The 27,361-nt window shown below is 41.9% G+C and overlaps 2 protein-coding genes across 5 annotated transcripts in view; one reads left to right on the forward strand and one right to left on the reverse strand.

The window, feature by feature from the left end:
* Window positions 1-27,361, forward strand: part of ccdc18 (coiled-coil domain containing 18) — a 156,777-nt gene that overhangs the window by 122,758 nt on the left and 6,658 nt on the right. For 2 of the 4 annotated variants that reach the window (XR_011357961.1, XR_011357960.1), the window contains exons 22-28: window positions 1,703-1,819; window positions 3,327-3,470; window positions 4,630-4,833; window positions 19,524-19,721; window positions 20,729-21,295; window positions 23,123-23,277; window positions 23,927-24,033. Coding sequence is in view for 2 of the 4 variants with exons in the window: in XM_069939269.1 (XP_069795370.1) it covers window positions 1,703-1,819; window positions 3,327-3,470; window positions 4,630-4,833; window positions 19,524-19,721; window positions 20,729-21,295; window positions 23,927-24,033 (1,337 nt within the window). In the remaining 2 variants the exon portion in view is untranslated. The remainder of the gene's footprint in view (window positions 1-1,702; window positions 1,820-3,326; window positions 3,471-4,629; window positions 4,834-19,523; window positions 19,722-20,728; window positions 21,296-23,122; window positions 23,278-23,926; window positions 24,034-27,361) is intronic. The other 2 variants (XM_069939269.1, XM_069939270.1) reach the window with 2 other exon arrangements.
* On the reverse strand, window positions 8,053-18,620 carry LOC138764026 (endogenous retrovirus group 3 member 1 Env polyprotein-like). Its single transcript, XM_069939271.1, has 2 exons — window positions 18,194-18,620; window positions 8,053-10,946 (listed from the first exon to the last, which is right to left on the reverse strand). Exon 2 carries the CDS (start codon window positions 10,203-10,205, stop codon window positions 8,871-8,873), a length of 1,335 nt encoding a protein of 444 aa, XP_069795372.1. The 5' UTR covers window positions 10,206-10,946; window positions 18,194-18,620; the 3' UTR covers window positions 8,053-8,870.

The following is a 27,361-nucleotide window of genomic DNA, read 5'->3' on the forward strand; positions in this document are numbered from 1 at the left end:
TTTAAAAATTTTTCACACTATGAACTATATTAACCAAAATACGCACAAACATTTCCCTCTTGAATATACACAGTGTCATTTTCTTCCCTTTTCCCCCCCTCCCTTCCCTCCCTCTTTCCCAACTCACTAAACGTTCAACACATACAATACAATAAGCCCATTAAACAATGTCATCGCACAAATGAAAATAAACAAGAAAATTGTGTCATCTACTTTTACACACTGGGTCAGTTCATTTCGTCTTCTCATTCTATCATTTTCTCATTTTAGGGGGTGGAGATACGCGGTAGGCCCTCTCTGTTGTGTTCCATATACGGTTCCCAAATTTGTTCGAATACTGTGACTTTATTTTTTAAATTATATGTTATTTTTTCCAATGGAATACATTTATTCATTTCTATGTACCATTGCTGTACTCTCAGGCTCTCTTCTGATTTCCAAGTTGACATTATACATTTTTTTTGCTACAGCTAAGGCTATCATAATAAATTTTTTTTGTGCTTAATCCAATTTGTGAAGCAGTCAAGTTTAATTGGTTTCTTCCATACATCTTTCCTACCAACTCAAAAATATTTTTGTTTTTGATGGAGTTGGTAGGAGAGAAGTATGGAAGAAACCAATTAAACTTGACTGCTTCACAGGGAAGTGGTCCCATAAACTTTGAACAGAGTCCTAAGGGGGGGGCATAGTTTAAAACAAAAAGGTTGCGAATAGCTACACTACACATATGTAGAAGTTTGCCAAGGTTTCAGATGTCATACCAAACCTATGCAAACTTTTGAGGAAGTAGAGGCGCTAACATGGTTTCTCGAAGATGACATAAGTATTTCGGGTCCTCTGAAATAGTGACGACTCCCAGGAATTTAAATTTGCTGACTTTCTCTACCTCTAATACCCCAATGATCACTGGATCATACATTTCTGGTTTTACCCTCCAAAAGTCTACCATCAGTTCCTTGCCTTTGGTGACATTACATGGTACAATGGATCTACCAGATTAGAGATGCCTTTGGATCTTGAGAAGGGGATAGAAGTGGGCATAATGGAGTTGGAGACCTATGAGGCTGGAGACAACGAATAGATGTTGCCAGACCTGTTGTGCATTTCCCATATTCTCTTTTGTTTCATCTTTCCAGCAATCAGATTCCTTTGTTTCTTTTTTCCTTCTGTAACTGCTGGTGCTAAAAGTATTTGTGTTGCCAGGAAAACACTGCTCATTACCTTTGTTTTCTTATCATTGCAGTTCTGATGAAGGACCAATAATCTAAAATATCAACTCTGTTCTCTCCAGAACACTCCTTAACACATTAAAAACTTCCAGCATTTTCTGTTTTTGAGTTGTCACTTTTTTGCTGCAGTTTTTAATGAACTGGGAGCTTTTAGAGATTCAAATTCATTTACGTGCATTTCTTGAAAGCAATTAAACCAAAACTATTTGCAGTTTTAGATTTGGGTCGAATAAACAGGCTAATATCTCTAAATAAAAGTGCATGTCATTGCCTCCATGGTATTATTCCATTTCATCAATGGTCCATTGAATGGATTCATATTTTGTTTGCTAACATCTTTGAAGTTTGAAATGCTAAAGTTCTGTTTGAAAAATTCATTGTCCTGTATAGACTTCTTAGTTAAAAGAGAAAATAAAATTTTGAAATTTTAATAATACCAGTTGAATTACATTCAAATATTATTTACTCTGCAGCTTACACAATTGGATATAGATGTTTGTGAACACAAAACTGAGATAGAGCAGAAAATTACTTATTTGCAAGATTCTTTGGAGAACTCGGAATTGACCATCAAGGAACGCAATGCACAGGTTTGATGTGCCTCATCCTTAAGCATTTTATGAGCCTAGCTTTGTCTTTATACCAGATTTTTTTGAGTTTTAATAGTCTCATAGTAAAATAATACTTTAGATTCTCCACTTCAGGAACTCGAGTCTTACCATAAAGTGGGACATGTTCAAACAATGACGAGTTTTATTTGCTACCTGGTATCTAATTAGAAGTGTTTTTGATCGCGTGGAGCTGTGTAATAGTTAGTTTTGAATATCTGTTTATTTCATGCCCTTTGTTTAACCTTTTATCAATGAGCTGATGGATTATACTTTAGAGAATAAGGAAAGATTAGAGATAGGATGAAGATGTGGAACACAACGGAGATGATTCACTATTTTATTTTTATGAATTGTTATTAGTTTTAAAGGATGGATATTTGGGCAAGATGAGAAACAAGTTGATAGTGCAGGAATTGAATGGTCAAGGATAAGATTTCGGGAATGAAATAGGGTGAAGCTATTGAAAATGGAGAAAATGAGGGAACAATTCAATGAAAAATATGGTTGAGTTGGAGACTAAGGGACTGAAAAGGCAGCAGCAGTGAATATCATCTTGATTTTTGAAAACAGAAGTCCAGAAATGTCTTGAATTCTTCGATTGAGGATTTTGGAGAATGTAACAGTCTGTGGAGATAATTTATTGTGAAGTACTTGGAATCTGCTTTGGTCAATCATGTTGATTTTGGAGTTGGAATTTGTTTTGGCTAGCAGGAACCAGCTTAAAAGCTTGAACTGCTTCATTTAGAACAGAGGAAGGTCAACCTGACTAGATAAATACCAGCACATTTACTGTTTGCCGATTTGACCCTAAAATACGTCTTTCATAAATGGGAGGGATGGGAGATATCAGACAGTCCAAGACCCGAGTGGATCGTTCTGGAAAGGATCACCTCACGTCAGAGATTGCCGCTTACTGAAAAGCATATCAGAGTTGATGTAAATACTGAGGAAAGGTTTGAGGTAAATCGGGCAGTTCAACAAATTAACAACTGAAATAATTAACTTCAGAGATGATCTGATGAGCAAATTTGAGGGGTGCAGATATCGAGCAAATCTTAAAGAACTAAAATGTCATTTCAGTAGACAATGATCAAAAAAGTCGTCTTAATGATCTGGAGGGTCACGTTTAAGGTGAAGGGGAAGAAATGTAAAGGCGATGTATGGGACAAACATTTTACATAAGGAGTGGTGGATGGCTGGAATGAGCTGCCCGGAGTAGTGGCAGAAGCAGATGTAATAGTAGGCCGAGAAGATGCTTCTGAGATGGACATGAAGCAGATATGAAGGCTATCTATCACTGTGAGCAGCAATTTTTAGTTTGATTTGTACATCACGGTTGGCACAAACAAGTGGGCCAAAGGGCCTGTTCCTGTGCGGTCTGTGGACAATCTTTTGGCCAAGATGACAATTTGGTATTTTCTGTTTTAAGGTATTCAACCAAGCATTCAAAAATGACTGTTCTTTTGAGACCTTTTTTTATGGACAGGTGGACACTCTGGATGAGAAGCTGCAGCGGATACAAAAACAGTTATGTGAGAAAGAATTCGAGCTGCTTCAAAGGGAACAGCAAATAAATCAGCTGAAAAGTGAAGCCGAAGGAAAGGACTTGCAGATTGAGGAATATGAGCAGGTAGATGTATCCAAGTAATCAATGAGCAACACAAGCCGGTTCAGGTAATCGTATCTTTAATCAAGAAAAAAAAATCCCCAGGTATTTTAAGAAATTACTGGAAAGAAATGAAGATTATGAAAGCCAACAAAATATACCATATATTAGCTTAAACTATTTCATTTAAAGGAAATAGTGGGGTGAAAGAATTTAGCAATAAAAGTTTCAAAGTGTGGCTTAAGATACATTTCTAGAACGAGCAGAGAGCTTCATAAGATGCTGATTATGGGGAAATCAAAGCAATTGGTTGTGGAAAGTTGGTGCATTACCATATATGCCATCTTGTAGGATGATCCAGAAGTTTAAACACCAGGTCTAAAATCCTTCCCTTGACGGCAAGGTCTCAACACTGCCCCCTTTTCCCATTAGCTCTGACGTGCTCTGTTAGTTATTTCTGAAGTCTCAGCGCATCTCCGTAGGGCCCATGAGCTTGATCTGACTGCCGTCAGCTCTGTACAGGCATTAAACGGCTGTTACAGGAGCCAATAGTGGTTATATTAAAATATTGTGATTTTCTTTTAACAGCCTACTCTGGTCAACAGTAAGTGCCAGATTTGGGGAGGTTGTCTTATACAAAGGGTATTGCTCAAACCCATCATTTTGGGTGAAAATTCAGGGGGGTGTCCGATACAGAGTAATCCTATATGATGACTTACACAGTAAAGAGGATTATTGAACTGAAGGGTTAACCATGGAGGATCTTTATTCAGTAACAGGTGGTAGAGGACTGGGAGCTAATATAGATCAATGAAAATGGGCAAGGAGTCCTTTTGATTACAAGCACCACTTTTGGGACGTAAAACATATGAACACTGAGGACTGGCAGACCAAAAGAGTATTTGAACAATCAAAGCTGGAGTTGTTCAACATCTTCTTTAGTTCTGGTAGGAGACCAAAATAATCTGATGTAGTTTTATTTCGTGGCTCTGTATTTTCCCTGTACCCAACAACACCTGATTTCTGGATCTTCTATTGATGTCCTTTGAGCTTTTTAAATTGGAATGTAACTTAAATGTAGAAAAACTTGATAATTTATGGCATACCATTTCTGTTAAAGACGGTCATGATCCTGAAAATTTTGGGTCTTTTTACTCATTGACTTATTTTTATTCTCACTCAGATTCTGAAAAGAAAGGAACAGTGCATTTTAAAGCAACAGCAGGAAGTATTGGATGAAAGTCAACAAGTGCATATAGCTCGTGAACAAATGCAACAATGTTATCTGGAATTGAGAGAGACTCAGCAACGGCTAGTACAGGTACAAAGAGAGGCAGACCGGTTAACACTTGAGCTGGATGAAACAACTCGACTATCTCAAGAAAAGGTAAATATGAAAAGTGGTACACTTGGATGTAAATTTTTTTAAAAGAAACCTTGTATTCCAATAATTACAAGGAAGGTGGCTGTTACTAAGGATTATTATGCAGATCAGTTTTGCAATTTGTGCTACTGAGACATTATAAAAGGCTTCTATCTAAATAATGCGATGCCTTGGCATGTAAGTCTCTCGTGATTCGAGAGAAAAAATTACGGCAAAAGATTTTGGAAAAAAAAAATCACTGGATGTGAAGATTTATAATATAGATGGAAAGGAAATTGAGTTGTGAATAGGACTTAAACGGACAATTTGGTGAAGATTTTTTTTTTTGTTTGACCAGCTGAGTTTCTCCAACATTGTTTTTACATTATGGAGGTTTGATTGCATAAATGACACCGATACTTGTTCTTCATATTTGTTCTTGGGAATGCGTATTTAACCACGGGAGGCGGTAAACGTGAGCTGATATCCATACTACACACTTTCAGCAGCGATCATTCAGTGAATCTGGTTATGATGTTTTTCCATTTGTCTGCATAGTTGTGCCATAAAGTATATTTTGTGTCTGCCTGTCCCGCGTCGGACTTGTCAGCCACAAACGAGCCTGCAGCTGACGTGGACTTTTACCCCCTCCATAAATCTTCGTCCGCGAAGCCAAGCCAAAGAAAAGAAAGTATATTTTGATTTCATATCTAATCATTCAATAATTAACCTCTGATTGTATTGGATTCCGGTAGGAAATTAATGCTGTTCAGCTTGCAGAAGTCTTGGCGGCTGCTAAAGTTCGAGAAACCCATTTGGAACTCAAGATGCAGGCAGAGCTAAATAAGTTAAAAGAATTGGTGGAACACTTAAAGAATGCTCCTGAGAAAGATGTTGGGTTTAATGACAGATTCTGGAAACATTACTAATACGGTGTCTGTATCAGTTTAAAAATGTGTACTTTTGAGTTTGTCACATTATTACCTTGTACACTGAGAAGGGTTCTTATGTTAGCAGTCCATCGGGTTTTCTCCAACATTCAAGAGCACAATATTATAGAGTATAATCAGAATCAGAATTTATTGCCATAAAGAGGTCACAAAATTTGTTGCTTTGCTGCAGCGTCACAGTAACAAACATTGATATGAACCATCTTACAACAATAAATAAAAATAGTGCATGAAAAGTCAAAAATAAGCCAGTTCTTTGGTTCATTGATCATTCAAGAATCTAATGGCAGCGGGGAAGAAGCTGTCCTTGTGCTGTTGAGTGCTCGTCTTCAGGCACCTTGTACCTTTTTACTGATGGTAGCAGAGTGAAGAGGGCATGGCCTGGGTGGTGGGGGTCCTTGAGGAGAGAGGCTTCTTTCTTAAGACATCGCCTCTCGATGGAGTGAAGACTGATGCCTGTGCTGTTGCAGGCTGAGTTAACAACCCTCCAGAGTTTTTTTTCTTGTCCTGAGCCTTGGCACCTCCATTCCAGACAGTGATGCAACCAGCCAGAATGCTTTCCATGATACACCTGTAGAAGTCTTCGGTGATATACCAAATCTCCTCAAACACCTTACAAAGTATAGCTGCTGACGAGCCTTCTTCATGATTGCATCGACATGGAGGCTCCGGGACAGATCTTAGGAGATGTTAACACCCAGGAATTTGAAGTTCTTGATCCTTTCCACTACTGAGCCCTCAATGAGATCTGGTTCGTGTTCTTTTTAAATTTCGACATACAGCACAGTAACAAGCCCATGCTGTCCAATTATACCCAAATAACCTATAACCCCTGATATGTTTTGAATGGTGGGAGAAAATCAAAGGACCGGAGGGAAATCCACGCAGACACGGGGAGAATGTACAAACTCCTTATAGACAGCGCAGGATTTGAACCCCAATCCTGATCACTGGCGCTGTAACAGCATTGTGCTAACCGCTACACCAACTGTGCCACCCTGACTTCCTCCTTACAAAGTTATCCTGCAAAGAAAGATCAATTAGCATACAGCAAGGGCAGCTTGATTGTGCTGTTTTGGAGTTCATTCAGCATCGCTGCAGGGAAGAAACTATTTAAGCTTGTTGATACACGCTTTCACACTCTTAAACCTTTTCCCTGATTGGCGGAGGGAGGAGAGAGTAGGTCTAGTGTGTGATTGGTCCTTAAGTATGTTAGCTGCCTTTCCTAGTCAGCAAAAGGTGCAGATTAAGTCCATGGAGGAGAGACAATTTGCATTGTGTCCCAACTCTTTAATGTTATGTATGTAAAGCAATCACTGTGTCTTCCTTTATAAAAATTGATATAACAATATGGAATTTTGAAATGATAAAGATGTAACATTGTCATATTTTCCTTTCTTGGACTGGAGTGAAGCCATGAGGTTGGCAAGTAATTGTTGGTCTCTGTATTTGCAAGCACAAACATTTTTGTGTGCATTTTCTTTTTATCTTCCCTGTGGAACATATTTATTCTTTGTACAATGTTTTCAAGATGATCCAATTGAGGCTAAAAATTGTGTTGGGAAATTATTGGCTTTATTAACCCACTACACTGTAATGTTCTTTCATTTTCTCAATAGGCTCCTGCTCTGACTTTAATTCATTTTTTTCTCGATAAAGTGTTAATAAAACCAAATAATAAATAGATATTCACATTTTATTTTCCACCAAATATTTTTATAATTCAGAATCCTTTTATGGGTATAATCTTCAATTGTACGAAGAATTAAATGGACCTTTCCTGGCTGAGTTGTTAAAACAGTGGGCAGCGAGTTATGTGCAGCACATTTTCAATGTAATTTTCCTTTCCATTATTATATAGATGTCCTGAAGTTCTAGTTAAATTATATTTTTCATGGTTATTATTTTTTGCTGGACATTTTCGCTGAAAAGGAATAGATGTGAAGACTGTACAAGCCTTGAACTGAACATGTTAGGATTCTATTATATGGTGAAGAGAACCATTGTGAAGGAGGGCCGAGGTAACTGTGGCTCATAGGGGAAGTCAAAATCAGCAGAAAAGCAAAAGAGGATTTGGTAGCTTTTAAAAACCAACAGGAGGTCATTAAAAAAAAGCAATAAAATGAGAAAAGACGAACGATGAAGGTAAGCTAGCCAATATTCTAAAGAGGATACCAAAAGTGTTTCGGATACTGTCGGACTCTGGCTTTACCTTACTCTTAATTTAGTCTATGTGTAGTCTGAGTCCAGCGCGTTCTTTGAATGAAGTGATAGGAGAAGGTATTCGGTTCAACAGTCAATTTATTACACAGCACAAGAATAAAACTTAACAGAGCTCTGGGTCACTCATTAGTTCATAGGTCACCTGCACAGTGAGCTACTCCCCAAGACTGACCCCTATTGTCCAGTTGGTTCAGTTTATATAGGTCAACCTTATCATACAGAACAAAAGTTGGCTTCCTTTGCTAGATTTCATTATCATACAGAACAAAAGTTGTCTTCCTTTGATAGATCTTTTTGCATAAGGGTTATCACAAGTCATCTCCTGTTTTGCAGATATCTGGGGTGTAGCACTCCCATCTTAATCCTCCAGGCCAGACTATCCTGTTGTGTTGATCAGAAATTAATTCATCCCCAGATATTTCTAATCACCATTCTGTTCTTGTCTGGCCAATTTCTGCTGTTCTCTTTAACACCTCCTCATGCCTTAATCTTCCTCCTAGACTGGTTTTCCATTCCCTTTGTTTCTTGCAGGCCATTCTTTGTTCTGGTCTGGCCTGTGTCTCCTGTGCTACTCACCACCTCCTTCAGTTTGAGCATTCCTCCTAAATCGTTTTATGCATTTCCTCTCCCTGTATTTTGGAGCAGACAATTTTGCTCAGCCAACTTTGCTCCATACTGTGATTGCCACTTAATCACATTTCTTTTTCCCTGAACCATGCAGTAAATATACACTTATTAATTAATCATTTATTTCATACTGTTTTAACCCCTAGATTCCAACAGTCCCCCTTTTGGTCTCATGAAAATGAGACCAACCACCTGTTACCTTATTAGACCGAGACCTCAGGAGTTATTGCAAGGGCCGGCATCTCTGACCTCTTGTAGTCACTATACTCTTGGGAGGGCAGTAGTGACAAATACATGCCTTGGGGTCTGGGGATGTCTCTCTGTGACCACACTCGTTGAATCAGGCACTGGAGGCAGGGAAGGATGCACGGGATCAGGACCAACGCCAACACCACAACTCCAGCAACTAGCACTGCAGTCTGTATCCATCCCCAGGCTCCAGAGAACAAGTTTCCCAGCCATGAGCTGCCCCAGGGTCGCCAGTTCTGAACCGGGACATGAGCTAATTTGCGAATGCCAGATGAAATCTCTTACTGCTTGCCCATTGTCATCGATTTTTAAACAACAATTAGTGAGATTCAATTTCCCACACACACCCCCTTCAGTGGCTAACAAGTAGTCTAAAGCTAAGTGGTTCTGAAACACCGTGGCCCTAATCTGTTGCTGCTCTTCTGCCAACAGATCAAGGGCTGCGGCGGTGTCATTGGTGATAATTTCCAAAATAGCTTGTAAACGAATCAGACGGTTTAACATGTAAATTGGGGTTCGATATTCCCAGGACCCATCCTGTGCCCAAGTAGCAGGTCCATAATAAGAAATAATGCGCTCTGGAGGCCAGTCCTCTCCCCACTCACCGATCTTTAAATCCCTCTTCTGGCGGAGCCCCTGATATACACGCGCTGCTAACTGATGGGAGTCGTTCTGTGGTAACAGCACAAATTGTGGTTGAATGATACCTATACAGCACGTTCCCCTCCAGTCTGGCTCCAAAAAAGTGTAAGCCGTATTCCCACAAATCCAATATAAACCCTCTGGGGCAAATTCGTGTGGATAGGGATGAGCCCAAAATTGTCTGAGTGAGGGAACCCCTTCATATGGATTAACGCCCGTGCAATTCCATACCCCTTTCCCACGGGAGTTATCTGTTATAGGTCTACAATGTGTTACCTTCTGTGGGGACAGGAACCACCGGGGTCGCTGAGGATGCCATCGAGGGAACTTCCCCAAGATCTTAACCCTTGTGCACCTCGAATCTCCTTTATAATGCTTGCCTTGCTCCTTCCTGATACATTCCTCTCCTAATGGGTGATTAGCTAGATGCCATGTCTGGCGGGGGCGCGTTTCATCTGCCGATCCGTGAAAACTCATCAACTCCCATACTTCCAGGGGCTCCCTGCTCCATGGCCATGATCCATCTCTTGTGGGTCCCCCACATACCCAACAGTTTTTAACCCCCAAGAGTTCTGCCGTAGTTTGGCAAAGGTCTACCCATCTGTTGTCCCCTACTCTGTGAGTGGCAGCCTGGCGTTTAGCGTTGGCATAGATATCCCCCTTATCTCTGTCCCATACGTATGGTTGTTTTCTCTTTTGCCACATGGGGTCCTACTGTATCCTCTGAATGGGAATTGAGCCCCCTTTCTCCTTATCTTGGTCTCCCTCCGGGGCACAAAACCATGTTACTCCTTGGGGACAGCGGTCTCGATTTGACGTGAACTGTAAAGAGCCCTTATTGAATTTAACATCATACACTTGTCCATTATGCACACACTTACATCCCGTGTGAGTCCCCACACAGTGTTCAGGAAAGTTAGTCCACTCAGCAAAGTACTGTTCTTTTTCGTTGTGCGATCCCCAGGCCGAGTGCACACACTTTGTACAGTGGTTTTCTACTCCAGCCCCTTCAAGGGCTCGGAATACCAGTACCCATAGTCCCCACATAGTATTCATCCCAGCTCCTTTCATTGTTTTGATGCCAATAAATTGATTATGCCGTCAACCACTGATACACAGTCACTGTAGTCCAATAGTCTCTTTAAAAAGGGACGTTAAGTGTTCTTAGTCCGTGGTTGCTTCACAGGTTCTCAGTCACCTCCGTTCGAATCTGTTCCAGTGTCCGTGTCGGTGGGTCCGTTGCTGCACACTGACTCCAATGATACCACGTCTCGCCTTTTCCTTGTAGTCGAACCGCGTGGGACATCCTCTCCACCACTCTGTAGGGTCCTGTCCACCTGGGCTCCGACCACTTTCTTTTGATGACCTTTAGCAGAACCCACACCGCGACTGAAGGTATCGGTGTTTCCCCTTCTCTGTTGGGACTTGTGACCTGTTGTGAAAAATCTGACACCAGAGCCGTTAGTTTTTCATAATAAAGCTTGCATCCCATTGAGCTTACCTCATTCTTCGTAGTCTGAATTCCGGCTCCCGGTCCTGGTGCCCTGTTTGTAGTTCATATGGAGTAAATCCTGTCACAGAACTTACCGAACTCCTTATTGACATTAATGCCAGGGGCAACGCATCCACCCAATTTACTTTGGTCCGTGCCTGTACTTTCCTGATCTTACCTTTTATTGTTTGGTTCATCCTCTCCACTTTCCCTTGGGATTGTGGATGGTACACCGTTCCAAAGGCATGTTTCAATCCCAACATTGCTTCTACCTCCTGTAGATCATTATTCTTAAAATGACTTCCATTATCAGACCTGATTTTTCTAGGAAATCCTTGTCTCGGAATATACTGGTTGATCAGGAATTTACATACCATCCTTGCATCTTCTCTTTTGGCAGGGATTGCCTCCGGCCACCCTGTGAACACATCTACTGCTACTAAGAGGTATCGATAGCCACTTACCCTCTCAATCATGTCCGTATAATCAAGTACGATTTCCTGCCCTGGTAACTTAGGTAGCGGGAACTGACCTTCATGTGGCTTTACAGTCGCCTTTACATTGAAAGCTATACATACATCACACTCTCTAATATGGTTCTCCACCATCGCCGGCAGGAAGGGGTGCCACCAATGTATCAAGTACCTTATCATCTGCTTCTTTCCACAGTGTGTTAGCCCATGCGCCTCCTCGAGGAGGGGTTTCATGAGTCCAGATGGTAAAACTGGCCTCCCGTCTATCGATCTCCATAGTCCTTGATCCTTGGTTGCCCCCCTTTCCTCCCATACCATCCTTTCCTGAGGTGATGCCTTTGCTTGTTCCTGTATTATTACTTCTACCCTACACCGTGGTAATAAGTCATGTGCTGTTCTGTCTGCCTGTATCATAATAAACTGAGGGCCGTATCCTGCTGCCCTTCTAGCGGCCATGTCCGCTTCCTGATTTCCCCGAGCCACCATCGTATCTGTTCTATCATGTCCTTTACATTTAAGAACTGCTAATGCCCTTGGTTTCAGGAGGGCCTCAGCCAGTTTCCTAACATCCTTCTCGTGTTTAATTGGGGTCATTGCTGCTGTTAAAAACCCACTTCTAATCCATTGACTAAGTTCAACCTGTAATGTTCCTACCACATATGCTGAATCTATATATATTGACCTCCTTCCCTTCTGCCCATTCTAATGCTGCTATCATTCCCTGTAGTTCTGCGAGTTGTGCTGACTCCTTTCCTCTCACTGTCCCTGTAATGATTTCTTCAAATCCTCCTGTAGTTTTTCGTACCACCGCATAGGCAGCTTTCAATCCATCTGTGGGGTGTCTGTAATAACACCCATCTGTAAACAAGGTTTCATCTGGTTCTCTTAAGGGTGTAGCCTGTAAGTCAGGTCATATTTTAATATCCTTCTCACAACTCTTCTCACAACAGTGTGGTTCTCCCTCTCCCATATTGTCTGCCATGTTAATGCCTTCATGGGTAAACGTAACATTTGGAGCATTCAGGATCTTTTCTAGTCTCGTCTGCCTTAGCGAAGTCATTGTAAATGCTGTCGAGCTCACAAATGCTGCAATACTATGTGTTGTTAATACCGTCAGGCCATGTCCCATTACTATGTGTGCCACCTTTTGTAGAATCTTTGCTACTCCCGCTGCATGTCTCGTACATGGTGGGTGTCTGTCTTCTTTCGGGTCTAGTGTGATACTCACATACATGAGCACACATCTTCCACCCCCTTTTTTCTGAAAAAGAACACCATCAATTGTGTGTGCTTTTTCAGAAACATCCAAAAAGAAAGGCAGTTTATAATTTGGAATCGCCAAATCTGTAGCTGTTGTAAGAGCTTGCTTCAATAGAATAAAACTCATCTCAGCCTGTGCAGTCCAATCAAGTGTAGCTCCCAGATTCCTCATCCCCTGCTCATTCACCAAAGTTCGCAGTGGATGTGTCAACTCACCATACGATGGGATAAACTGCCTACTATAACCTGACAAACCCAAAAACGAAAGCATCTCTTTAACTGTCTTTGGTTTTGTATGATGTAGTATCGCTGTTCGATGTGCAGGGGAAATCCCTGTGCCTTTCGCTGAGACCATTCTCCCTAAAAAGGTGACCACCTGCCTGCAGCATTGCAGCTTTGAGCGAGAAACTTTAAAGCCTGCCTTGAACAGCTGCACTAGCAGGAGACAGGTGGCCTCCAAACAGGAAGTATGATGAGGTGCTGCTAATAGGATGTCATCTACATACTGGATCAGAACTACCCCACCTGGCAGTGCTAGCCTCCCCAGCTGTTCTTTCAACACCTGATTGAAAATCCCTGGAGATAAAATAAAGCCCTGCGGAAGCCTAGTATCCCGCAACTTTCTACCTCTATACGTGAACGAAAACACATCTCTTAATGGTTCTGCCAGCGGCAAGCAAAAGAAAGCATTCGCTAAATCTATGCAAGAGAACCACTTGTGGTTGGGGGTTAAAGCAGTCATGGCAGTATATGGGTTTGGTACTGGAACTGTGGGTGTTCTCACAATACCATTGATGTGCCTTAAGTCATGGGCCATCCGATATTTGCCCGTGTCTTGTTTAGGAACAGGTAAAATGGGTGTATTCCAACTAGAACACGAATGTTCCAACACCCCTGAATACATAAGGCCATCCATGGTCTCTGCCAAACCTTCCTCAGCTTCAGGTTTGTGGGGATACTGCATCTGCCAAATAGGGGTGTAATCTGACAGTTCGAAGGTTATGGGATCAACCTGCTGACAAAAACCCACATCTGCTGGTCCCACTGACCACAGGTTCTCAGGGAGAGAATCTAGCATAGGGGCTGAGTCGGGGTGATCCATCTTCTCTCTACCATGAAAGCGTTCAATCTGTCTATGCTCAAGGAGGACTTGATCATATGTTGGAGACAAAATTTTGTATGCCTGACCAGATGAGGAGAACTGCACTGTCGGTATTTGGGTGTCAGACCAGTCCCTTAGGGACCTCAAGTTCCGACACATCGGTCCCAAATCTTTTGCCTGATGAGTAGTGCCAATTGCAAGGGTGACATGAGGAATGCCCTCACCTGCCATCTCATACCATTCCAGCTGTTCAGATGTCAGTGCCACCATAGCGGCCACTCCCTCCTTTCCTACCACTATGTAGTCCGAATTAATTTCCCATAGCATGCCCTCTACCTCTTCATAAAAGGCATGCTGATACATTTCATCCCCATCCCTATCGTAAAAGAGGGTCATATGGGGAGGGTCCGAGGGAGGGGTATACGGGTGTAACGTCTGGATCCACGGCTTCCATTGATTATAAAGTTTTAGCAGCCCTCCCTTCTGAGGGTCCTCTGGTTGCAACAACCCCCAGTAAATGTCAGCCCATTGTCCCTCAGACACGGATCCTCCAGCTGCCGCCAACAACATCTGAGAACTGGAATGCAGTGTAGTTAATGAACAGTTCATAGAATATCCATTTGGAAAGGTGACCTCTATTCCGCTGGGTCCACAAAGGATCGATGCTCCGCACTTGACCAACAGGTCTCTGCCCAAGAGATTGGTAGGGCACCTGGCTGACAAAATGTATTGATGTGTAAAAGTCTGTCCCGCCACAGAAGTGACTAGTGGTGTAGAAAATGGCAGATTTTCTGGTGTACCCGAGAACCCTATCAGCTGGACGCTAGAGGATGATGTTTTATCTTGAAATTCAGTGCCAGTGAGTGTTGAAAATCTGGCTCCCGTATCCACTAAAAAGGATACTTCCATGTCCATAACTTTAATCTGCAGGAAAGGGTCTGCCAACCTAGCCTGCTCGTGGGTGCTCGGGCTCCGTCACTGTGGGCAATATTGCTCCTCCTCTGTCAGCAAAGGGAATTGTCTCTTTGGAGCTAAAGCCGCATGGGGTGCCTGATGTACCGGGGGTGGCACTGACGATCTCTGGGGCTGGACCCAATGCTCATTTTGTGGTGGTCCATATCCCCTTCCCCCAGTGTCCCGAGGATCCCAAGCCAGGGGGCAGTCTCTCTTCCAGTGTCCTGGCTGACCGCATACAAAACATACGGCTGGTTGCATTCGTGGAGCACCCCGACCTCTCCCTCTTACTCGGAATCCCCCCATTGGACCTCCCATTCTGGCCACATAGGTGGGACCCGGTGCCCAATATGGGGCCGGGTGCCAACTCATATTATTCCCTTGTGGTGGTTGCGTTGGCTGCTGAATCATCTGGTTCGCACCCTTTGAGGAAATCTTTTTTGCCTCGTTTGCCTTTTTTCTAGCCTCTTCCAATTGAAGCTTAAGGAGTTGCACTTGTGCCGACTCCATAGTATGTTTGTCCTCCTTTTGCTTAGCCCTGTAACGTTTCATGTGATGGGTCAAATGTTTTTCCCATTGCTCACTCGAGCAGCCAGGAATATCAGGGTTATTATCTAATGCCTCCCTAACTACAGCTGGCAGTCCACTCGTTACTGCAGCCCTAAAGAGTGTAGTCTGCAAGGGATCTGTGGCTGGGTGTACTCCTGCTTTATCAGTCCAACTCTCCCTACACTGACTCAAAAAAGTCGAGATCTCCTCATCCTCCTTTATGGAAAAGGTCAGGGACTGCATGACACCGGGGGGAACGGGGAACTTATCTCTCATTGCCCCTCCTACTGCCATAGCATGGTTGGCAAATGGCTCGGCATCGAGGCACCTAGTGATTCCTGCGATCATTTCTACCTGCTGTATCTCCCACAGCCCAAGCTGTTTACCCAATAATGCTCTCCAATCCCCTATGGCTATCTTATGTCCCATCGTATATTGGCAGAACTTTCCCATCCACGCTCCACCTCCCTCAGTCGGAGGTGGCATTTTATCCAAAATACAATTCATGTCGGTGAATGAGAAGGGTTGATACCTCTCCCCAATTTGCAGACCCTTATAAATTAGCGGCATCTGTCTATACCTTTCTGGAAGCCGTACTTCCTCCCTGTCCCGCAACGCATATCCCAAAGGGGAACGAGGGTAATCCTGACTCTGTCTTCTATGTGTGATCATGCTTCCCCTGATCGTGACTGGCTGTTCCTCCTCTTCATTCTCAACACTCACACTAGCTAGATCAGTATCCTCGTTCTGCTCTCTCTCCCGTTCCCATCTGACACTCGCTGGGTCATTTCCCTTCCTATTCTCCTCTTGTCCCAGCTCTCTCTCATCTGTACTTCCCAAGCCCCTACTATTTTTCCTTACTGCACATCTATCGTTCTGTACTTCGTGCACCCACTCTTTTGTTTCCTCCACTCTCTCCTGTGCAACTCTCTTCAGTCTCTCCTTCGCCTCATGTAGTTCTGGACCTGTTAACTCAGTGACATTCACTATTCCCTCACTTATCTGCATCGCTGGCATTTGGGGAATAGGATAAGGTGGTGGCAATGTCTCCGGTAACTCTGGATATAACGGGGCTGACGGCTTCACCTCCCCCATATTCTCCTTAGTGTTATGGGATCCCTGTTTAATATCATGTTGAAGGTTCGCTTCCACAGCCATGCAAGCCAATGTCATAATGTGTAAATCTGCCCTTCTCTGTTCCTTCACTTCTCTCTGTTGTTTAAACCTTCTTCTATTCCATATAGATCCTTGTCCTTTTGCCTCATGTTCCTGTACCTCCTTGGCTGCTTCCCTCTCTTCTTCTCCTAAGTACAGTACCAGCCGGATTTTTTTAAACCCTCGTGGTACCTTCCCCTGATTCTGCAGCTCTCTCCATATCTGTTCGTACCGTGCCATAGCCTGTACCTCCTCTCCCTTCGGTAATCCTCCCAGTAATTGATTCCTTGTTTTCTCCCACTGTCGGTTTACAGATGGGGGAACCCCTCTATCTCCCCTGAGCTCTTGCCCTACAACCCTATTTACTCCTTCCATCTCCGTTCTGATCTTTAACCCTTTAGACTTCGTACTTCACTGGGTCTCTCCCCTGGTAGGATTTTGTCACCCTGCAATTTACTTCGTCCCTTCCCACGTTATTATGAACACCAGCAGCTCACTACACACGATCCTTAAACAAATACTTATTATAAACTATTATGATACACTAGACGATTCTTAAACAGATACTTATCCACTATAGAAGCAAATAACTATAAAACAATACACCTATACAGATACTTATACACTACTATGGTATACGATCCTTAAACAAATACTTATTATAAACTATTATGATTTACTAGACGATTCCTAAACAGATACTTATCCACTGTAGAAGCAAATGACTATAAAACAATACACCTTATACAGATACTTATACACTACTATGGCACACGATCCTTAATCAAATACTTATTACACACTATGAAAACAAATAACCATCACAATGCACCTTATACAGATACTTATACACTACTATGGCACACGATCCTTAATCAAATACTTATTACACACTATGAAAACAAATAACCATCACAATGCACCTTATACAGATACTTATACACTACTATGGCACACGATCCTTAATCAAATACTTATTACACACTATGAAAACAAATAACCATCACAATGCACCTTATACAGATACTTATACACTACTGTGGCACACGATCCTTAATCAAATACTTATTACACACTATAGAAGCAAATAACCATCACCATACACCTTATTCTAATTGGCCAAGTGTCTAAAGCTATCTCTCGAGATCGCTACGAGGGGACTCCAACCCCGTTCTGCTAGGAGGACTCCAACCCCCTTTTACTACAGGGGACTCCAACCCTGTTCTACTAGGAGGACTCCAACCCCCTTCTACTACAGGGGACTCCAACCCTGTTCTACTAGGAGGACTCCAACCCCCTTCTACTACAGGGGACTCCAACCCCGTTCTACTAGGGGGACTCCAACCCCGTTCTGCTAGGAGGACTCCAACCCCCTTTTACTACAGGGGACTCCAACCCTGTTCTACTAGGAGGACTCCAACCCCCTTCTACTACAGGGGACTCCAACCCTGTTCTACTAGGAGGACTCCAACCCCCTTCTACTACAGGGGACTCCAACCCTGTTCTACTAGGAGGACTCCAACCCCCTTCTACTACAGGGGACTCCAACCCCGTTCTACTAGGGGGACTCCAACCCCGTTCTACTAGGGGGACTCCAACCCCCTTTTGTTTAATTCTTTGGCTTTAACGAGGGCTTTTGCAGAGTAGTGACAACACACAATTTATCTTTGCCAATAGCAGAACTTCGTTAAAACAGGCGTCTGCTTACCTCCCTTTGTAGGATGGTCACTTGTTGTTATCACCACACCACAATCGACCGGTGTTTCGTATCTTTTTCTTCCGTCACTTCTCCATCTTCATCACGTCGGGGTCACCAAATTGTCGGACTCTGGCTTTACCTTACTCTTAATTTAGTCTATGTGTAGTCTGAGTCCAGCGCGTTCTTTGAATGAAGTGATAGGAGAAGGTATTCGGTTCAACAGTCAATTTATTACACAGCACAAGAATAAAACTTAACAGAGCTCTGGGTCACTCATTAGTTCATAGGTCACCTGCACAGTGAGCTACTCCCCAAGACTGACCCCTATTGTCCAGTTGGTTCAGTTTATATAGGTCAACCTTATCATACAGAACAAAAGTTGGCTTCCTTTGCTAGATTTCATTATCATACAGAACAAAAGTTGTCTTCTTTTGCTAGATCTTTTTGCATAAGGGTTATCACAAGTCATCTCCTGTTTTGCAGATATCTGGGGTGTAGCACTCCCATCTTAATCCTCCAGGCCAGACTATCCTGTTGTGTTGATCAGAAATTAATTCATCCCCAGATATTTCTAATCACCATTCTGTTCTTGTCTGGCCAATTTCTGCTGTTCTCTTTAACACCTCCTCATGCCTTAATCTTCCTCCTAGACTGGTTTTCCATTCCCTTTGTTTCTTGCAGGCCATTCTTTGTTCTGGTCTGGCCTGTGTCTCCTGTGCTACTCACCACCTCCTTCAGTTTGAGCATTCCTCCTAAATCGTTTTATGCATTTCCTCTCCCTGTATTTTGGAGCAGACAATTTTGCTCAGCCAACTTTGCTCCATACTGTGATTGCCACTTAATCACATTTCTTTTTCCCTGAACCATGCAGTAAATATACACTTATTAATTAATCATTTATTTCATACTGTTTTAACCCCTAGATTCCAACAATACATAAAGAGTAAAAGAGAGGCAAGAGTGAAAATCAGACCGCTGGAAAAGTGGTAATGGGGAAGAAAGAAATGGCAGTTGAGTTGATTATGTATTTTGCATCATTTACTTTGTAAGACACCATTGATATTTCAAAAATTTGAGGCTGTCAGGGCAGAAGTGAGAGTAGTAATTATTAAAGAGAGGGTGCGTGGTGAGGTCACTTGGATTGGATTGGATTGACTACACCCCAGGGTTCTGGAAAAGGTAGCTGAAGAGATTTGTAAATGCATTAGTTGTGATCTTTTGAGAATCGCTAGAGTCCACATCTATTTGATGTCGACTTGCACCTTACTTGTGGAGAGATGGGACATATTCTGATACCCAGACACAGATCTTTAAAAGTGCTTTTTCATTTTTGTTGTAGATCACCATGCTTAAAGAAAGAGGACCACAATTTTTAGCATCTACTGAGGAGAACTCCACTACCCATGTATCAAATGAACAAGTCATACAATTGAAGCAGGAGCTAAAAAGAAGCCAGGAAACTGTTTTACGCCTTGAGTTGGAACTCCGCACTCAAAGGAAGGAGATAAGTGCCGCTAAAGAAGCTCTCATTATTAAGGTAGGTTTTTTTTGGTTGAGACATTAAACAAAAGCCTTTTTTAAGTCTCATCATTAATGCAGCATTGAGAATACGAAAACTTTTTCAAAGTACATTACAAATAGAAGTGCGAAAATCAAACCAAGCCAGAAAAGGCAGGAATTGAAAAGAAAATAGGTTTTATGGGGATATAGATAGAGTAAATGCAAGCAGACTTTTTCCATTGAGATAAGACAAGAACTAGAGAACATGGGTTAAGGATGAAAGGTGAGATGTTTGGGGGATCGATAGGGGAACCATACAGAAAGTGATGAGTGTGGAATGAACTGCCAGCTGAAGTGGTAAATGAGGGCTCCATTTTGACATTTAACAAAAATTTCAATAGGTATATGGATGGGAGGCCTTAGGAGGGCAGTGGTCCGGGTTCAGGTCATTGAGATTGGGCAGAATAATAGTTTGGTACAGACTAGATGGGCTGAAGGGCCTGTTTCCATGCAGTAGTGTTCTATGGTTTTTGAATGGCATTAAAAGATGTGAAGGGTGGAATGTGATACAATGAAGAATAATGGTTTAGAGAGGCAATTCCAGAGAAAAGGATGCTATGGCTCAAAAATGTGCTGCCAGTAATGAGTCAAATTGGAGGTACTGTATGTCAGAGACCAAAATTATAGGCCAGAGTGTTTATAAGACTAAGTAAGGCTGGGTTCAGGCATAGAAGGGTCCAAATATAAACATGTGGATTCAATATCTTCCACAATTATTTCTGTTTGGAAATAACATGTTTGAGAATTCACAGGGGATTATTTTTTGGCCTAACAATTTACAAAAATGTCATCACATGGCGACGAATGTCAGCTTTCATTTGTTGCATACATTTCATTAAAACAATACTGCAACTTTTTTCCTGAATTTTGAATGTAAATTTGACATACCAGAACTTGTTTAAGGTGTTGCGTCGTATAGGATGCACGATGAGCAGTTCCATGAATATGTTACTCCAACATGGTGTTTTTCATTTCTAATTGTAGGAATCTGAAGTAGCAAGACTGCAAGTCAAAATCTCTGGATTTGAAAGAGCAAAAGGAAGACAGCAGCTGCCTTCTTTGGTGCTACAACCTCAAAAAGATTCAGAGAATAGACAAAACTGCACAATGCAAGCTCAGAACTTCTACCCTCTTGTCCAAAACATGAATGGTTTGCTCAATGTTAATGATGTGTATGCAACTGATCTTGGTTCAGCGTTAAATTCCCTTAATTTCTCTAATAGAATTCAAGAAATAGTTGAACAATCTTTCCTCTCCAGAAACATCAATTTGCAAAATACTGAGGATGCTTCTTGTCCAAACCAACGAGAGGATGCAGCTTTATTCTCAAGCTCACCAAAACCAGAAGCTGAATTGGATTTGGAATTTGCTCACCTGACTAGCAACTGTGAGACCAACATTTTAAGTGGAATGTTCAATCATTTAATTTCCAGAGAGGGAAATAATACCAATCTGGGCTCCTCAGTTGACAGCTCGTCTGAATTATCTAGTGAACAAATTAAATCAAGAGTAGATGAATATTCAGCAGGAAGACACAGAATTCCAAGCATGGTATGTGTTGAATGGTTCTTAAGTAACATATTTCATCATCAGTTGGTTTCCCTGCAATTTGTAAACATAGAAATGTGCTTCATATAATGAGATTAAGTGGAAGGCGGTGTGTGTGATAGTGTCAGTACTATCGACCGCTAGTATTTGTAAATCATTTTAAGTAGCTAGCACACACAACCATGAATACAGGTCTTTTCTCTAAGTGTGCCAGTCTTTTGAAAGAGAAATACAATGATTCCATCGTTTATCCATAATGCTTTTAAAACTGCTCTTTTTTTAAATTGCAATTTGAATTTTTTGATTGAGTCTACCTCAACTTTAAGCAGTCCATTCCAGAGCATAATTGTTTTGTGCATGTTTGGTAAAATCTTTTGGAATTTTTTCCAGTTATCTTAAATCTCTTATTTCAGGTTTCAAATATTTCTGGTACAATACACCCTATTAGAACAAATGGTTTCTCCTTCTTCTTTTGAAACCCCATATAATTCTGAGTGTTTTTAATCAAATCTATCCCTAATTCTCGTACCGTGATGAAGAGCTCAAGTCCAAAATGTTGGTTATGCATCTTCATCTTGGCAATGTGAAGTTCACTGTCCTGCCGAGTTTCTACAGCATTGGGGTTTTCTTGAAGAAGGGTCCAGGCCCAAAATGTTGGCATTGTATCTTTGTCTCCTATGAACTGGCTGGGTTCCTCCAGCATCTTGGTGTGTTTTTTATTTTCTTTCCCTAATTTTTTCATTCTAAGTCTATTCCAATTTTCTTGAACTGAATTCCTTCATCCCCTATGCAGTTCTAGTAAATCGCTGTGTATCCCATTTATAGCATTGGTGTTTTATTATTGTAGTGGTGTATCTTGTGTACCTGTTTAACTGCATCAAGTAAAATCTTTGGTGTATCTGTACATTGTATTTGTGTATATGACATTGAACATCAGAATCACCAATCTGGAGCCTTGTCGTTTGCTCGCTGAACTTCTCCCACTCAACATCAAGATGAGCCACCCATGTTAGTTTGGTCTTGGCTCAGTATTCACTGTCGATGGGGGCCATTTTCCCCATTCAGGTGTTCAGAAATACAGATCAGAGGGAAAGATGCCTGTAGGGTTTTCCTGAACTACTGGCTTGCTTGATGATCATCCATTCCTGCACTCTCTTGAGCTGTGTGGTGTTACTTGGTCCACAAAATGCTTAGGCCAATAGATGGACTGTGGTGTTGTTAGATGTTGCTCAGGGTCCAAAATCTACTCCTAAACAGCTTAAGCTTCTCCAGGTGAAGACACTTCTGACACCTGTAGTTATCTGGTGATTGGAAGCATTCTGAAGTTTCTATGTGCAGAGGATGTGCCTTCAACATATCTCAGGTATTGCTATATATTAGATTAATTCAGCCAACAGAGAGAATATACTTAAAATATCATTACTATTAAATTATCTACTGCTTTGCTTACATCAGTGGAACTATCTTAAATTCTTGGCTGTTTGAACCAAATGCTTGCTTAAACTGACCGGGACTCTGTTTCTTTCATTCCTTTTGAATTTGGCCTGGCTGGGTTTCCCAATTTTTTTTAACTTCACTGGAACTCTGTGCCTTGCATTTCCTTTAAACTCACTGTCTCTCTTGTTTCCCTTAAACTCATCTTAGATTTCTGTTTGGTTTGAAGATTTTACCCAAATTGAGGTAAATTAAATCACAGCAACAGAAAACTTGTAGGCTAGTTTTAATAGATCATGACATACATCATCTTATCAAATTATGGATTATTTTTATAATTATTTTGATTTAAAGAAATAAAATTTAAAAATGTAATCAAAATTATTCCCTCAACAGATTGGCCTGTCTCATGTGGTCCAAATCCATACATCTCTTAAGGTCACCGTGCAGGTTGATAGGATAGTTAAGCAGGTCTATGGGATGTTGGTCTTCATTAATGGAGGATTGAGTTCAAGAGTCGAGAGATCATGTGGCAACTCTACAAATCTCTGGTGAGACCATACTTGAATAATGTGTTCAGTTTTGTTCACCACGTTATAGGAAGGATGGAAAAGGTGCAGAGGTTTACCAGGATGTTGCCTGGATTGGAAAATATATTTTGTGAGGCAAGTTAGCAAAGTGAGGACTTCTCTCTTTGGAGCGAAAAAGGATGACAGGAGACTTACTAGAGCGCTCTGCAGGTTTTTGAGGCATAAATACTGTAAGGTGGACAGCCAGCACCTTTTCCCAAGGCAGGAATAGCAAACGCCAGAGGGAGGAAAGTTTAGGGGAGACATCAAGAGATTTTTTTATGTAGAGAATTGTGGGTGCCTGGATTGCCTTGGCAGGGGTGGTGGAGACTGAAACATTAGGGCTGATTGACAGGCATGAAAGAAAAATAGAGGGAATGAGGTAGGAAGTCTTTAGATTTTTTTTGGTAGGAATATATACAATAGGTCTGCACAACATCAAGGACCAAAAGGCCTGTACATTGCTGTAATGTTCTCTGCTCTATGTCTTTGTTATTAGGATGCCAAAATATGTTTTTCATTCATCTTCTCTGCATTTCTGATTTTTATTTTTACGAAGAATCCTTGAATCTTTAATAGTGTATGAGTTTTTATTATTTTTCTGTAAACTTTTGTTTTTTTTTCCTGACAGCACAATGCTCGCTATTGCCTTAGTGATTCTGACTTAAGTGTCCCAAGACATTCTTCCCTGCCATTTAAATATGCTGGACAATCTAATTTTCTTCAGCTTCATCAGTGGTAGGTATTAATATCATGGAAGGTATAAACAGAATTTCAGAAATGATTGTAAATTATTTGCAACAATTATTTGTGGAAAAACTTGCTTGAGACACTTCCTATCTTCCTTCCTTTCCTCTTCCCCTTCACTGAGCCGAGGATTTGGTAACTCATCCTGTTTCTTTTATCCTCAACCATGCTCTTCTATACAAGAAGGTTTTCTTGAAAAAGTTTTTCTTGGATCTCAAAATCAGCCATGAGGGGGTTAAAAAAATATTTGCACATTATTCTTTTTGTATCTAGCAGACAAATCATGGGTTTTACACTTGGGCAACATGTTAGTGTAGCAGTTAGCGCAATGCTGTTACAGTGCCAGTGATCGGGACTGAGGTTTGAATTTTGTGCTCTCCGTTAGGAGTTTGTATATTCTTCCCGTGTCTGTGTCTGTTTTCCCCGAGGGCTCTGGTTTCCTCCCACCGTTCAAAATGTATCGGGGGTTGTAGGTCAATTGGGCCAAATAGGCCTGTTACTGTGCTGTGTGTCTGTGTGTGCCGATGACACCACAGTTGTCGGCAGAATCACTAACGGCAATGAGGAAGCGTACAGGAGTGAGATGGATCAGCTCTTTGAGTGGTGTCACAACAACAACCTTGCGCTCAACGTTAGCAAAACCAAAGAGTTGATTGTGGACTTCAGGAGGGAGTTAGGAGAACATGACCCAGTCCTCATCGAGGGCTTAGTAGTGGAGAGGGTCAAAATCTTCAAATTCCTGGGTGTCATCATCTCCAAGGATCTGTCCTGGAGCCTCCATGTTGATGGAATCATGAAGAAGGTTCAGCTGTGGCTATACTTGGTGAGGTGCTTGAGGAGATTTGGTAAGTCACCAAAGACTCTCGTGAACTTCTACAGGTGTACCCTGGAGAACATTCTGGCTGGTTGCATCACTGTCTGGTACAGCACAGGCACCAGACCTCTCCATCAAGGACATCTACATGAGGTGCTGTCTTTAAAAAGCAGCCTCTATCCTCAAAGAGTCCCACCACCCATCCCATGTCCTCTTCACTCTGCTACTAGGAGAGGAGCCTAAGGGACAGTGTCATCCCCGTTGGCATCAGATTCCCAATTGATCAATGAAGCAAAGAAACTGCCTTACTTTTCATACATTGCTATTTGTTTTTTTATAAGGTGGTTCATAATATGAATGTTTGCAATGTGATGCTGCCACAAAACTGAATTTTTGGTAGGAATATATACAATAGTTCCAAAACTGATTTTGATGTATGTCTAAATTTGTAATGTCTCTCGTCTGCCAAAGCAGCACACCACAGAGCTAGCATATTTGAGAACACAACAATTAAATAATGAAATGCTGTAATCATTTAATAAGCATAAAAGGTGGTACAAAACGAGGTTAACATCTTCAGAAGTAAGAATGTTTATTTGTAAAATTTGTAGTTACATCCTTATGCCAGTGATGGTGTTCCACCTCTTGTTGGACCCAATGTTATCCTGATATCCTTGCAAGCCATCTCTTTCCACATTGTAAAAGCCTCCTTAAAGTTTTTAGTTCATTCATGATTTCATTGAGTGTTGGACCATATTTGACATGCTAAATTTAGAATACATTTTCGAACAAGTATTTTAATTGAAACAACTCAGTTTGGGTTCTATCAAAGTTACTCAGCTCCTGAACTCAGGATTAGAATCATATCTTGCACAAAGTTGCAGTGGTTGGAGGTCATTCTTCTCAGCCACAGGACATCTTTGCAGGAGTTCCTCAGTTTAGGGTGGCACAGTTGGCATAGTGGTTAGCGCAACACCTGTACAGCGCCAGTGATCGGGACCGGGGTTTGAATTCTGTGGTGTCTGTAAGGAGTTTGTATGTTCTTCACGTCTCTGTGGGTTTTCCCTGGGGGCTCTGGTTTCCTCCCACTGTTTGAATTGTACCAGGGCTGTAGGTTAATCGGGTGTAAATTTGGCGGCACGGACTCATGGGCTGAAATGGCCTGTTACCGTGCTGTATGTCTAAGGCCCAACTATTTTAAGATGCTAATAAAAGGTTCAAATGTTCCTTTTATTGTTGTCTAATGATATATTAAAAATTATATGCATTATATACTTCAACTTTTGTCTGCCGTAGGGCAAACAATGAGCCGCCATGAGTGTTGCCCAGAGCCCCTAATAATAGGAAGAGAAGCAGAACAGAGTACCTACAGAGACACTGAGTGTCTATGGATTCTCCTTCAGTATTTCTGCAGCTGCACAGACTCCTATTCAAACCATTGGCAACTTGAGCTCCAGGTCCAAACCTCCATTACCATGAGGTAGCCTTCTCAGCATCCTCTTGAATGCCTGGTTCCCATCAGCCAGTCTGCAGCCTATGTGAATCCTTCACATCCTGTGACATATGTCACAGGCCTGTGTGGGCCGCTGAGCCCCTTTCTGGACTGATCCTGTTGGGTCATCTCCTATGCTTCTTCTTGACAGAGAGTATATTCTCCCTGTTTCTGGTGCCCTGTGCTGAACTGCTGCTCCCTGGAGTCTGCAGCCCTCTTGGTTTGCTGCCCAGTACAGGCACTGCCATCTTGAGCACAAACCCCGTTGTTGCAGGGTTTAAATAAAACCAGTCAGCTCCTTTAGTAGGCAGTTTAAAGACTGAATGGAGATTTCAGCATTATGAGCAGTGCTGGGATCCTGTGGAGTAGTAGCATGTCTGCACTCCCCACTCTCCCAGATCTGCACAAGCAGTGGTGCTGCTGTTATAGCAGGCTCCAGCAGTGCTGCCATTTTTAAAAATCAATAACCTTCTTTCAGTTTTACAGTCAGATAATGAAGTAGTCCATGACCAAATGTAACAATACCTGGACATTATCCAGGTCTGGCTTGTAGGTGAAAAGTAACGTTCATACAACACAGGTTCCAGGTGATGACAACATCCAATAATAGCCCAACCCCTATCATTCAAAGGTATGACCATTACTGAATCCCTGACCATCAATTTTCTGGGTGCTGCCATAGAGCAGAAATGAATCTGGAGTAACCATGTACACATGTCAACCCTTGGTCACCTCAGTTACGTACCTAGACCAGGACTTCACTAACCATCATGGACTTCATCTCTTCAGATGATCTCCTCACCACTGCCTCCAACTTGATAGTCCCCCAACCTTGTACCTTCAATTGCTACTCAGCCAAAATTCATAAGCGGAATTGCCCTGGCAAATCCATTATTTCTCCTTGCTCCTAACCCTCCAAATTCATATCCTACCACAATGTTGTCCAGTCCCTTGCCATCTATATCCATAATGAAACTCGTGCTCTCCATCTCTTTTGAAAACTTCCAAATATC

The sequence above is a fragment of the Narcine bancroftii genome, chromosome 5 (genome assembly GCF_036971445.1).
Source record: "Narcine bancroftii isolate sNarBan1 chromosome 5, sNarBan1.hap1, whole genome shotgun sequence".
NCBI lineage: Eukaryota > Metazoa > Chordata > Chondrichthyes > Torpediniformes > Narcinidae > Narcine > Narcine bancroftii.

What these genes read in the sequence shown, in the direction of transcription:
- LOC138764026 (XM_069939271.1), bottom strand. Translation starts at nt 10,205, where the DNA reads ATGTGGCAAAAGAGAAAACAACCATACGTATGGGACAGAGATAAGGGG.